The sequence below is a fragment of the Paroedura picta genome, chromosome 11 (genome assembly GCF_049243985.1).
Source record: "Paroedura picta isolate Pp20150507F chromosome 11, Ppicta_v3.0, whole genome shotgun sequence".
In the NCBI taxonomy this organism is placed as follows: domain Eukaryota; kingdom Metazoa; phylum Chordata; class Lepidosauria; order Squamata; family Gekkonidae; genus Paroedura; species Paroedura picta.
Window position 1 is genome coordinate 1,373,621 of NC_135379.1, and position 12,692 is coordinate 1,386,312.

General features: G+C 55.8%; 1 protein-coding gene across 20 annotated transcripts in view; it reads left to right on the forward strand.

The window, feature by feature from the left end:
- Positions 1-12,692, forward strand: part of MAP4 (microtubule associated protein 4) — a 145,774-nt gene that overhangs the window by 83,746 nt on the left and 49,336 nt on the right. For 17 of the 20 annotated variants that reach the window (XM_077304286.1, XM_077304284.1, XM_077304287.1 and 14 more), the window contains 7 exons: positions 4,352-4,465; positions 7,673-7,807; positions 7,983-8,075; positions 9,394-9,510; positions 9,952-10,044; positions 10,770-11,435; positions 12,195-12,368. In XM_077304286.1, the coding sequence (XP_077160401.1) occupies positions 4,352-4,465; positions 7,673-7,807; positions 7,983-8,075; positions 9,394-9,510; positions 9,952-10,044; positions 10,770-11,435; positions 12,195-12,368 (1,392 nt within the window). The remainder of the gene's footprint in view (positions 1-4,351; positions 4,466-7,672; positions 7,808-7,982; positions 8,076-9,393; positions 9,511-9,951; positions 10,045-10,769; positions 11,436-12,194; positions 12,369-12,692) is intronic. The other 3 variants (XM_077304283.1, XM_077304278.1, XM_077304288.1) reach the window with 2 other exon arrangements.

Consider the following 12,692-nt stretch of genomic DNA (forward strand, 5'->3'; position numbering starts at 1 on the left):
CCTAGTTCTGAAGGCGTAACAAAAACTTCACCAGTGAGTAAAGCCGCCTGTACGGACCAGAGTAAAGCCTTCTTCTTGAGTAAAGCCGCCTGTACGGACCAGAAACTAACAGTAGCCATTCCTTGTCCTGGAGTCCCTTTGAGTGGCTGGGAGTGATCTGCATGGGAGAATGACGGGGGGGACACCCATCCCAGTTCCTAGCACTGCGTATGACTTGCCGGATCATAATCACAAAAATTGAACAAGAAGGATTGCCTGCTGGGCTGCCCATCAGGGTGGGGTTGTAGGCATGGTCCTTCACTCCTTAAGGGCTGAGGGCAGGGCCTGGAAAGGGCAGAGTTTGGGGAGGGAAAGGGGCCGCATCAGGCTGAAATGCCACGAAGCCCACCTTCCAGAGCAGCCGTCACTCGCAATCCCAGAAGATCTCCAGGCTCTTACCCACCAAGTCTGTGTTAAAAATAGTTAATTTATGCCCAATAACCAGGATTAGCATCTCTGTCATGGATAGTCTAGCTTCTGGCAAAGAGATGTGCGTTACTTAATGCCAAGGGGATGATGGTCCGGGTGTTACATTCATTAAATTGATTTGTCATCAGTCTCTGAAGCTACTTTCTTCTATTCCATTGGAAGAACAGGGCAGTATCGAATAGCCCTTTAGAAGGTTCTCTTGAATGTCACTTAGGAGATGATCAGTAGAGTTCCTGGAACGTGTGAAAAGACGTGACTGAGTTGACGACATCTGTAGCGGAAAGGGAGAAAAAAGATATTTATATAGATATAGATATAGATATAGATATAGATATAGATATAGATATAGATATAGATATAGATATAGATATAGATACATACATATACACCAGGGGTAGTCAAACTGCGGCCCTCCAGATGTCCATGGACTACAATTCCCAGGAGCCCCTGCCAGCAAATGCTGGCAGGGGCTCCTGGAAATTGTAGTCCATGGACATCTGGAGGGCCGCAGTTTGACTACCCCTGATATACACATACACACACACACACAGAATGAGAGAGACAGAGAGAGGTTTTGCATCCAGTGGCAACTTTAAGACCAACAAAGTTTAATTTCTGGTACCTGCAAACTGCGTTGAAAGCTTCTTCCCAGAGTTAAACTTTGTTGGTCAGGAGCTAAGGGGATTGCTGGTTTGGAATTCTTTCTTTGTAGTAGACAAGAGTGTATTTTGGGATAACCATCCAATGATCACGACTCTCTTGTGTTTTGTGTCAGAGTCCTGATGCCAAAGAGATAATTGAGGGGGGGGGGGTCTTCAGTTTTCTGTTTTGTGATTGGAAAGCTAACGGTGGGGGGGGGGGAGGATGGGTGGCTGGCCATGGATATGTTTGTGTCCATGAAGCCGTGAATTCTGCCTCGCTGTCGATTCCTCTCCCTGGGCACTGCCCAGCACGCGAGGCGGCTCTTCCCTGGCACTGCTGCGCCATTTCCGGCTGCTCAGAGTAGCCTTGGCTTCACGGCTCCCGAGCACAGACAGCTGTTCTGGCTCCGCCCGGCTCGCAAGCGTGGCTTCTGCGTGTGGCCGGCTGTCCAGCTGCAGGACTGAGGCTCCCTCTGGGAAAGCCGCCTGATCTGCCGCGGGGCCTCCGTCCTGCTCCCCCGTCTCCATCCAGTCAAGGGTGTCAAAGGGTCCCTGCCATAATCTAGCAACACGGGCGTGCAGACAGTCGCTTGGGCTCTTGGCTGCCTGGGAGCGGCCGGTTGTCACCACCCTTTGCGGGAACCCCTGAGACCGTCTTGTGGGGCTCAGGGAGTCCAGCGTGTGGGCAGGGCCGATGGTTGGCATCTTGCGGGGGGTTCGCCGTGTGGAGCAGCTGATCTTTGGGGAGGGGCTCAGTGGCAGAGCATCTGCTTTGCATGCGGAAGTCCCCAGGTGTAATCTCCAGCGACAAGGACCTGGCGGCAGGTAATGTGAAAGACCTACGGCTGAGAGCCACTGCTAAGCTGAGTAGGCACTCCTGAACGTGGTCGAACAAGCCCTGATTCAGAATGATTCAGCTGCATGCGACCCGGGTTAGATCCCAGAATGGTCGGCAAAGCCTTTGATGATAAAAATCCTGCGCTCCAGGGGGGAGGGGGGGCGCACAGGAGCAGGATCAGCCTGCCGGCTTGCAAGCGGAGAAGCTGAGGAGCCAAGGGAACGGCCTGGCCCACCCTTCCTCGTGCAGAAATCAGCAACCGGTGGCTAAGAAACCCACTGCAGAACGTTCCAGGTCCTGACTTTTGTGCTAGCTAGAAGAGTTGGTTTGAACAGGCCGCTCTTCTCTCCCCAAGCAATGTGCCGTCCCCTCCCCTCCCTCTCCTCCCAGGAGGCCCCTTGGGCGGCAGGCGAGGCTGAGGGAGCTCTCAGAGAACCGAGTCGCTGGGAAAGAGGACTGGTGAACCACACCCGGTTCTCCAGTTCGGAGCCTGCCATTCTCAACCGCCACGCCCTGCCGGCTCTCCCCCTAGCCGATGCAGCCTTCGACCCACAGCTGCGGGAAACACTTTGTTTCCCAGTCTCTTGTAGCCTGTGGCCACGTTTGGAATTCGGACCCAGCATGGTGGGCACAACAACAAAATGGCTGCCGCGGGGGCGGAGCCAGCCTCAAAACGATCCCTGCAGCTTAACTTCAGCAGTGCAGTGCAGGTCCTTGCTCTGCGGTGGCAACTGCTGCCAGAGCAACGTTCAGCCAGGAGCCTTGCTGAGAAGAAGCCCTTCCTGGCCCGGCCGAGTCCCTGAAATCACCTGGGTCCGAAGCTGAGCAGAGCTGGCGTTTGAGTTCAGGTCCTGGAGGTTCAAGTTCAGCATTCAATCCAGGAAGCCCCGCTGAGGAACAAACCCTGAAGCCCAGCAGGCTAGGAAGGGTAGGAGGCGACCTGCTGGGAAAGCTCCCCGACACCAGATGGGCAGTGAAAATGGGGCCCGCTGGGAGCGGCTGGAAGCATTTTGTCTCCCCAGGCAGGGGACTCTGGGCCTAGCCTTTGAAACGCTTCTGACTCACTTGTCTCCGGAACGACTCAAAGCCCGTTTCAGTGAAAAGTCAGGACTGCGGGTCTTAAAAGTTAGCAGACAGATGGAACGACGATTGACACCACAGGACTAGTTCATCCCTGCTAAATGAAAAGGCCTTCTTAAAAATCCTCTGCTTTGTGTTGGGCCTGGGGGCCTTCCCAGGTTCTGCTGTGAAACAGCCTCGGCCTCCCCTGTGCACAGTCTGGCCTCATTGGTGGACGGGACCCTTGACCCAACGGGCTCAGCTGCTGCGAGGGGACGTTTGTTGCCTGCTGCTGCTCTGCCCTCAGAGCCGGGGGTGGCGTGACTCCTAGAGGCAGTGGCCAGTTCTTCCCATCTACCCCCCCCCAGGTGCCGGGAGGGAGCAGAGCCCCCCCAGAGCCTCCCCAGCCCCTTAGGTGGGCGGCTTAGCTGGAGCACCATCCCTGAAAACAGCTTTAAATGCTTCTCTAACTCTCTGGAGTTTTAAACCAATTTTATGGGGCAGTTGTTCTTGCCCATTCTTCCAGAACTGGGCCAGAGGCAGAAAATCCACAGGGCTGCCCCCCTCCCCAAGGGAAAAAAGTCATTAAAAAAACCCCAGTAGCCTGCTGTGTGCAGGAGCCCCTGTGGGCTTTGTCTGGTGACCCAGTTCGGTGTGGTCTGCCAAGGGCTTGCCAGGCAGCGGAACCAGGAGGCATCTCGATGTGCTGGAGAGCTTCCATGTGCTGGCCACTGGGCCCCGTGGAGCTGGGGGGGATGCACAGTGTGTGGACAGAGAGGTTTGTGCCCTCTGGTTCTGCCCTCTCTTCCTTTTTCTGCAAAGCAAAAATCGGAAACCAGTATGGTCCCAATATTCAGCCCATCCATTACAGTCCCTGTCATTTGGGTCGGGTTACGCAGTGAGTCATAGCGCTGGGAAGCAGCCCCTGTGTGTGGCTGCAGGCTTCCTGGGCATCGCCTTCCAGAGCCAGCTGGGGGTGGTGCTCAATTCAGTGGCCTCCAGCGTGGGGCTGCCTTGCATCTTCCGTGGAGGCAAAGCAGTGCTCTCCCAGGGGTTGACTCAGCGTGGTGGGCAGACTCAGAGAGGCCCTGCCTTCCGTCTCCTGGGGTTGCGCCCCACCTCTGTGCTTCCTTGGGAAGGCGGCCCCATTGGCAGTAATGCTCAGGTTCTCCCCCTGCCCCTTCCCTGCGACTGTGGCCGCCCCACCCATGTGCTCCACTCCAGGCAGCGGGAAGCGCAGGCTGTCTGCAGCTCTCCTGCTGGGCTCCAGAGCAGGAGGCTCACTGGCCAGCCCTGTCCTGCAGCACAAACATAAGGCCCTTGGCCTCTGTCGGTTGTCCCTCAGAACCGTTTAAGATGCACCGTGAAGACGTCCTCTCCGACCTGCTGCTGCTCCCTCAGGAGATGACGGGCGTGCCGGCTTTCGGGGGCTATTTTGGAGCTGCGAGTGAAGTCCATGGTACGGTCCTTCATCCCGCCTGTCCCTTCCGTTACTAAGGAACACTTCTGCATGGCTGACGCCTTCTCTTCGCTTCCCCTCTTCTCCTGCTTCGAGCTGCGCAGTAGTTGTGAAGAGCATTTAGGCACCTAACCGCCTTTCTCAGACTTTTCTAACCTGCAAATGTGCATGCTTGAAACCATCCGGTTGATTGTACAATTTGTGCATCCTTTGTCATCTTGAGATTGCAGATTCCAACGGCTCCCTCATGGTTCTCATTGGAGGGGGAGGGAAAGCACAGAAATGTGAGATCAGAATTGAGTGACTACCCAGATTCCAGGAATTTTTAAAAACCATATACCAGGAACGGATTTCCTTCTCCAGCCTTCAGACCCTGTGTATCTGTAGCCCACTGATGTCCTACCAATGATAGGTCTCCTTCCCTTATGTGCCCCGTAAAAACAAGAATGCCAGGAGAGTGGAACGTTTATCACACTTCCGCAAGATGCAAATTCTGGAGGTGTAGCATAGAAGAAGAAGAAGAAGAAGAAGAAGAAGAAGAAGAAGAAGAAGAAGAGTTGGTTCTTATATGCCGCTTTTCCCTACCCGAAGGAGGCTCAAAGCGGCTTACCTTCCCTTTCCTCTCCCCACAACAGACACCCTGTGGGGTGGGTGAGGCTGAGAGAGCCCTGATATCACTGCTCGGTCAGAGCAGTTTTATCAGTGCCGTGGCGAGCCCAAGGTCACCCAGCTGGTTGCATGTGGGGGAGCGCAGAATCGAACCCGGCATGCCAGATTAGAAGTCCGCACTCCTAACCACTACACCAAACTGGCTCTCCCCCTTCTTTGTGGGATTCTAGGTGGGCGGTGGGTTGAGTTTGTGAAATAGTTCAGCCTCTTTGGCTCTTTGTTGATATTGTTATTAGGGTTGCCAGCTCCAGGTTTGGGGAGACCTGGAGTCTTTGGGGATGGAGCCTGCAGAGGGCAGGGCTCAGGGAGGGGAAGGACCTCAAGGGGGTATAATGCCTACTGTCTACCTTCTAAGCAGCCATTTTCTCCAGGGGAGTGGACCTTAGTTGCCCGGACATTAGGTGTAATTCTGGGGGATCCTTCAGTTAGAGATCAGAGCACTGGCCATTCTGTTTTAGGACTCATGAGCACTGGCATCAGGCTGATGTGCTGCCATCTTCTGGGGTCTGCTCTGGAGCTTCTAGACAGTCTGCAAGAGCACCTCCAGACTTGTTTTTTTTTCGGGGGGGGGGAGGTTTGTAGTCTCTGTCAGCTCACCACCAGGTGGTGGTTCTGTCTCCCCCATCCTCTGCTCCCTGTGTTCCGTCTGCCAGGCTGAGGGTTCTCCAGCATCACATGTAAGAGCAGTCTTGGCCAGAACTGGCTTCTGGTGGCCACTGAGTGGGCAGGCACATGAAATGCTCCAGGGCCACAAGGGAGGGGGTGTTAAGCCAGCAATCACCAACTTCATGCTCCATAACTGAGTAGTGGTTCACCTTCAGCCTCAGTGTGAAAGGCAAGCTATCAATGAAGTAGGGAGGCCAGTAAATAAGTGCAGTTTTTTAGCTGGGGGGAAATCTTCCTGTACTCCCTTGGCCCATGTTTTAGCAGTACTGTGTACCGGCATTCCTTCTTTCTCCTTCCACGAACAGAGTGGCAGGACAGGAAATCCAGGCTGAGTCTCGGAGCAATTCAGATGTTCCGTCTGATGGCCAGAAGAAGACACTGCACCACCCTGGCATTTCTTCACTGCAAAGATCTTCCTAGAGAGGAATTCCCACCCAAACGGCTCAAGCTCTCCTCAGGCTTCTCCCTTTTATACGCTGTGGGTCAACCCAGACATGAATACAGGCCTCAGTTTCCCAGACGCAGCAGGCGTGTGCCCTTATTTCTAAGGGCCAAGGGCCACTTCTGGGGGTCTCCTGGGTGGGGCTCTCACTGCTTCCAGAGTGGCCTGGGGCTGGCCCTGGAAATGGGGAGAGGCAACATCCAGCCCGGAGCCCTGAAAGAAAGGCAGCTGCAGGTTTTCCCGCACCCGGCTGGTCTCAGTAGCCCTCAGTAGTTTGCTAAGAAGGATTTTATTTATTGATTTTTATAACCCCCCCCCCCCTCCAGCAAGCCGGATCAGGGTGGTGTTCGTTGATTTCCTTCTGGACACACAAATAATGAAAACCAACAATGACCATTGGGATTGAACAACAGCATTCAGCAATCCCGGATTTTCCCCATTCTTCCAGAATCATAGAATAATAGAGTTGGAAGGGACCTCATGGGTCATCTAGTCCAACCCCTGCACTATGCAGGACACTCACAACCCTGTCGCTCATCCACTGTCACCTGCCACCCTCTTGAACCTTCACAGAATCAGCCTCTCCGTCAGATGGCTCTCCAGCCTCTGTTTAAAGATGTCCAAAGATGGAGAACCTATCACCTCCTGAGGGAGCCTGTTCCACTGAGAAACCGCTCTGTCAGGAACCTCTTCCAGATGTTTAGATGGAATTTCTTATGAATTAATTTCATCCCATTCATTCTGGTCTGTCCCTCTGGGGCAAGAGAGAACCATTCTGCTCCATCCTCCATATGGCAGCCTTTTAAATACTTGAAGATGGTTATCAGATCCCCTCTCAGTCGTCTCCTCTCCAGGCTAAACCCCAACCTTTCCTCATACGTCTTGGTCTTCAAACCCCTCACCATCTTTGTTGCCCTCCTCCGGACACGTTCCACTTTGTCCACATCCCTCTTCAACTGGGGTTGAAACTAGACTGCGATCAGAGGCATCTTGCAATGGGGGCCCAGAACAGTTTTTATATCAAGCTTTTCACTACCCAAAGGAGTCTCAGAGCGGCTTACAATTGCCTTCCCTTCCTCTCCCCAGAAGAGACATCCTGTGAGGTTGGTGGGGCTGAGTGAGCACTCTGACTGGCCCAAGGGCACTCAGGTGGCGGCATGTGGAGGAGGAGGAGGAGGAGGAGTGGGGGATCAAACCCGGTTCTCCATGTTCGAGGTCACTGCTCTTAGTCACTGTACCACGCTGGCTGGCGGGAACCCCCTTTGGCCAGATGTGTCCCCCTTCTTCCTGCGGTTTGCCCGCCTCCGTGACCAAGCCAAACTTTGTGGAATGCCGATGTCACCTCTGGGCAACCAGCCCCCCCCCCCTCTTTGCTTGTGAACACTGGGCTGCAAGTGGCGAGTAGCACAAACCTCCCTTGTTTCTTCCAGTGCCTTCTGGAGCTGCAGGGGTCCCCGAGCAGCCCCCCCTGGGGCCCCCACACTCTCCTGCAAATGTTTTTGACCCCCTGGCCTTCCTTGGCGACGATCTGGGGACAGAGTCCCAGCTGAACCCGAACGAAGCAGGTGAGCCCCGGCTGACCTGCTCCTGGCAAGACACTCCGCGGAGGGGGTGGGGTGAGGGGATATTTGTGCCCCCCGCTGGCACGGAGCTGCTCTGGCTGAAGAGCTGACCGTCCTCAGTTTGGGCCGAGTGACAAAGGTCATAAGCGCCTCTTTGTTTGCTGACTGTTTCCCGTAGTCCCTGCAAGTGAGACGAGGCTTCCAGAAGACTTCTTGTGGGGGACACAGCCCTTAATGCCGGCACAGGGAAACCCCTTCTTTGAGCCTCCAGGTAAAGAACCAGGACATCGGGGCCAGGGGTGGGCTCCGCGCAGAAGTCTGTTTTCCTGGTGACTTTTAAGGAGGTCTCTTTCCAAAATCACCACTGAGGGGCAAACCCTGCCCTGGGTTTGGAACCCCTTTGTGGGGACTGACTTTGGTCCCCGCGAAGATTTAACGGCTTGTATCTTGCCATCCCGAAAGTTTGCTTAAGAGGTGCTTTCTGCTGATTCTCCTCCCATTGCAGTCCACTGAGCTTCCTGGATTTTTCTTTTGGGGGTGGGGGTGGGGGTGGGGGGGGAGTGGTCACCAGATTCTCAGGAGCAGCAATAATGGAAGTCTGGAGTGGGACGAGAACTGGCAGATATCAACATGTCCGGCCCCAAGCCTTGGACAGGACTTGCCTTTTATAGCAGTCCTTTTCCTCTTGTGGTAAGAGCCTCTTGTGGCGCAGAGTGGGAAGGCAGCAGACATGCAGTCTGAAAGCTCTGCCCATGAGACTGGGAGTTCGATCCCAGCAGCCGGCTCAAGGTTGACTCAGCCTTCCATCCTTCCGAGGTCGGTAAAATGAGTACCCAGCTTGCTTGCTGGGGGGTAAACGGTCATGACTGGGGAAGGCACTGGCAAACCACCCCGTATTGAGTCTGCCATGAAAACGCTGGAGGGCGTCACCCCAAGGGTCAGACATGACCTGGTGCTTGCACAGGGGAGACCTTTACCTTTACTTTTTCCTGCGATGTTAAAAATGCCATTACACTGACCTGAGGGGAGGAGGTCCCAAATTTGCATTTTCAGTTTTCAGAGAGCTTCTGTATGTGAGAATCCAGGGACGTAAGGCGCCTCCCTCACCCTCCCTTGGTTGCAGCAGCAGCAGTGTCCGGCCCCAGAGGCTGGCGTTGAAGAAGTGGGGCAGGCCCAGAGATGGTGAAAAGAATGGGGAAGCATCCGTAGAAGGCCCTCCCGGGATCCTTGCAGGGCTCCAGCCGCAGCATTCCTCTCGCCCTCCCGCACCTTGACATTCCGCCCTTCTCCTTGTGTCTCTGTTCCCCTCATGCCATCTTGTTTCCACGGACTGCTCACTGCAGCCCACCTTTCCTCCATGCCTGAAAATAGGATGTGGTGGAAAACAGTCTGTACCAAGCGATCAGTGTCTGCACAAGCCACAGACTTCAGCATTGTGTCTTAGTTCCTTCTCTGGCTGTAGGTCTGACATTCCCTTGCTGCCGTGGCACTCGTAAGTCTTGCTTTAGGTACTGAGTGACCCAGGGAGCAGCCTGGCTAAGAGTCCTGACCTCTTGCCTTCCGTCTGACCAAACTCTCTTTGTGGCCAGCACCTAACAAGGGCCCTGAAGCGGCAGAGGTGCCCTTTCCAGGAAGCACCGCAACGGGCTTGGCGGACCTCCCAGGAGAACCCAAACCCCCAGAGGCCAAGCTGCCGGCTCCAGCAGGTGAGAGAGCTCTGCGAAGGCCAGGTTGGAAGCCTGCCTGCACTGTGGATTGCCAGTCCCCAGCTGGGAGGAGGGCTCGGCCCTGATGGAAACAGAGTGCTATGCCAGGAAATGACTTGGGTGGCGTCTGCTGCAGAGGCCTTGGCACAGCTGGTTCCTCAGCCAGTCCGAGCTGGCGTGCCTCGCCCAACTTGCTGTGGAGCTTCTAGCTCAAGGAGGCCAGACTGGACCATCTCCCAGTTCTCAGAGCACAGCAGTGGCCGGGGTGGGGGCGGACTTGGATTTGGGGTATAATTGGGGCGTATGTTCTTAAAACGTGCAGCTGCTGGTCATGGTGGTTCTCTTTCATGGTGTTGTGCTTCCTTCCAGCTTTCACATATCAGAAGTCAAAGGGCGTAGCGAATTCTGATCTTTCTGTCCCTGTTGGTTTCTCTCCCATAGGCAGCGCGGGCCCTGCCCCTGCAGAGGAAGAGCTGATGGGATTCGAGCCGTGGTTTGACCAGAGATCTCTTCCGCCAAAGGGAGTGCTAGCACGTGAGTCCCCCCGCAGCGAGGCCTCCTGGGCTTTTTGCACCCCGGAAATGACATCAGTCCTTCAGTCATGCACCAAACGCCTTGGCAAAGCCTTCTGTGGGGCAGCCTTCGGGGTGCCCGGTGCTTCTCTGAGAGGGAAGACTTGCCAAGAAGACGATGGGACCAGGACTGGGGGAGGGGCTCTTCCCTTTGCCCCTCCCTGGCAGTCCCCTTCCTGCTCTGCCTCCCCTTTATTCTTCCTCTTGTCTCCTGGGGCCACACCCTGTCCTGATTCCCCTCTCCCTGTGTGGCCCCTGAGATGGGGCTGGCCTGGGCTCTCCCAAGTCAGGGCCAAGGAGGAAAGGGGAGGCCAGGAAGAGCTCCACAATCTCTCTGCCTTCCGGTCAGCCTTCCAGCGCCCCCCACAGACATGGGGCCCATCTCTGGCTGTGTTCTTTGTTGACCTCAGGGCTTCCATGCTCTTCCGGCTGCTGATGCTCAGGCCCACCACAGTTGTGAGAGTAGGGGTCTTGGCTCTGGTTGCACTCTGAGGAGCCCATGGGTCCAGCCTTGCTTTCCAGCTTGGCATGTGCTGCCTTGCCCACAAGGGATGCTAGCTGAGGATCGGCCTGCCCATGGTTGGTGGGTGAGGTGGTGCTAGAATGAGGGGGGAGGGTGCAGGTGGTCGGAACGTGTCTGAATGCATTAATGATGGGCAAAACCAACCTGCTTTTTCCTTGGCACAGCCTCTGCAGAAGCCACAGTGACCAAAGATGCAAAGACAAAAGCCGTGGAGTTGGCAGCCCCAGCGGCTGAGAGTTCTGCCCTGGAGAAGCAGGAGGAAAAGAAGCCCTTGGCCAACCAGCACAAGGAGAAGGAAAGCGGCAGCCCCCAACAGACAGAGGAGGCCGCAAGCAAAGACGGTGCTCAGAAGGTGAGCGAGAGCAAGGCAGAAGAGGCAGCAAAGTCTCCTCCCAGCCCAAGAGTGGAAGAGAAGAAGCCCTCTCCTGCCCTTCACACAGAGGCCGGAGAGTGGGCATTGCCTGTCCAGAAAACGGAAGAGAACAAGATTGCTCCCAGCCAGAGGACAGACGAGAGCAAGGCCTCTCTCAGCCAGCCCACCGAGGAGACAGCCAGTCAGCCAGTCGTCCAGAAAGCAGAAGACAGCCGTCCTTCTCCCAGCCAGCCAGCAGAGAAGGCAGAACAGAGCCAGGCCTCTCCCGCTCAGCCCCCGGCAAAGCAAGAGGAGAGTAAACCCCCCTCCTCCTCCCCCAGCCACCCTGTCGAGCCCCTTCCCGTGCTGGAGAAGCTCGAGGAGAGGAGCAAGGAATCTCCCGGCAGGCCTGCCGAGAAGCAAGAGGAGCAGAAGCAGCCGCCAGCCGAACCCGTGGAGCATTTTCCAGAACCGGCCGGTAAGGAAAGCAGCAGGAAACAAATGTTCTCCACCCAGGGCCGCCCAAGCCCCGTTCTGGGGGGCAGATGGGATAACAAATCTAATGAACGCGGTAGTGTTTGGGGGCGGGAGGTGAGGCAGCCCTTGCCTTGCCGGGTCCTTCTGGCTCAGGAGAAGATCTTCCAGCATGATTAACCATCGTGTCCCGAGGAGATTTGCAGGCAGATCCATCCCCTCCAGCCCAAGGCAGTCGACAGGCGAGGGGAAATAATTCTTTGCTCAGTCAGTGGCTAATTGAACTGGGGAATTCATTGCCAGCGGCTGTAGCGGCAGCCATCAGCCCAGTGCTAGAAGAGGCTTAGCCAAAGTCATGGCGGAGAGGAGCCATCCGTGGCTCCTGGTCACCGGAAGACATTTGCAGGGGCAGCCAACCTCTGAATCCCAGAGCCAGGAGGCCACATCAGGGGAGGGCCCCGGCCTCCGTGCCCCATTGTTGGTCCTCCAGAAGAACCAGTTGGCCACCGTGTGTGACGGGATGCTCAGTGAGACAGACAGTCACTGGTCTGATCCAGCAGGGCTCCTCTGATTATCCTATCTTGGTCTCCATGTCCTGTCCTTGGGACTCCCAGGCAAGTGTGAGACAGGATGCTAAACTCGATGGACCAGCTGGTTTCTTCTCAAGCTCTTGATACCTGAATCCTGGGTGTGACCGCTGTGCTCCTGGCCTGCCACTGCCCGGCCTTAATGAGGTTTCTTTTTCCTTTGCTCCTTCCAAAAGAGTCCAAGGAACCCGTGCCTCTGGGAGAGCCCGAAGCAGAGCCGGAGAAGGGACCCTCCGCAGGAAGAGCGGCTCTTGACCTTGCTGGAGCAGACAAGCCAAAGGGAGTTCCTGAGCCTAGCAGGGACCAACCTGTGGAGCTTCCCCAAGAGAAAGCCTCTCGGGACCCTGAAGGTAGGTGGAGACAGGGGAGGAGCCAGAGAGGAGCCTTGGCCCTTGCGATGCAGGTCTCCCTTCTCTGCCCTGCTGCTCCTGCAACTGCTCTGGTCTCCTGCATCTCTTGGGAAGGGCAGAAGGGGGTCTTCCTATGCCCCCTGCCCCACGATTGCGGCTCTCCTTAGGCTGCCAAAGTGAAAAGGGGAGCCAGGTTAAACAGGGAGAGATTTACCGCAATCCTATCTCTTGCTTGCCAACATGTGGTTTAATCCCCCCACCCCCCTTGGTGCAGAGATTTTGGGGGGGCTGAGTGTTTAATTCTGGCTATCAAACTGGTGTTTT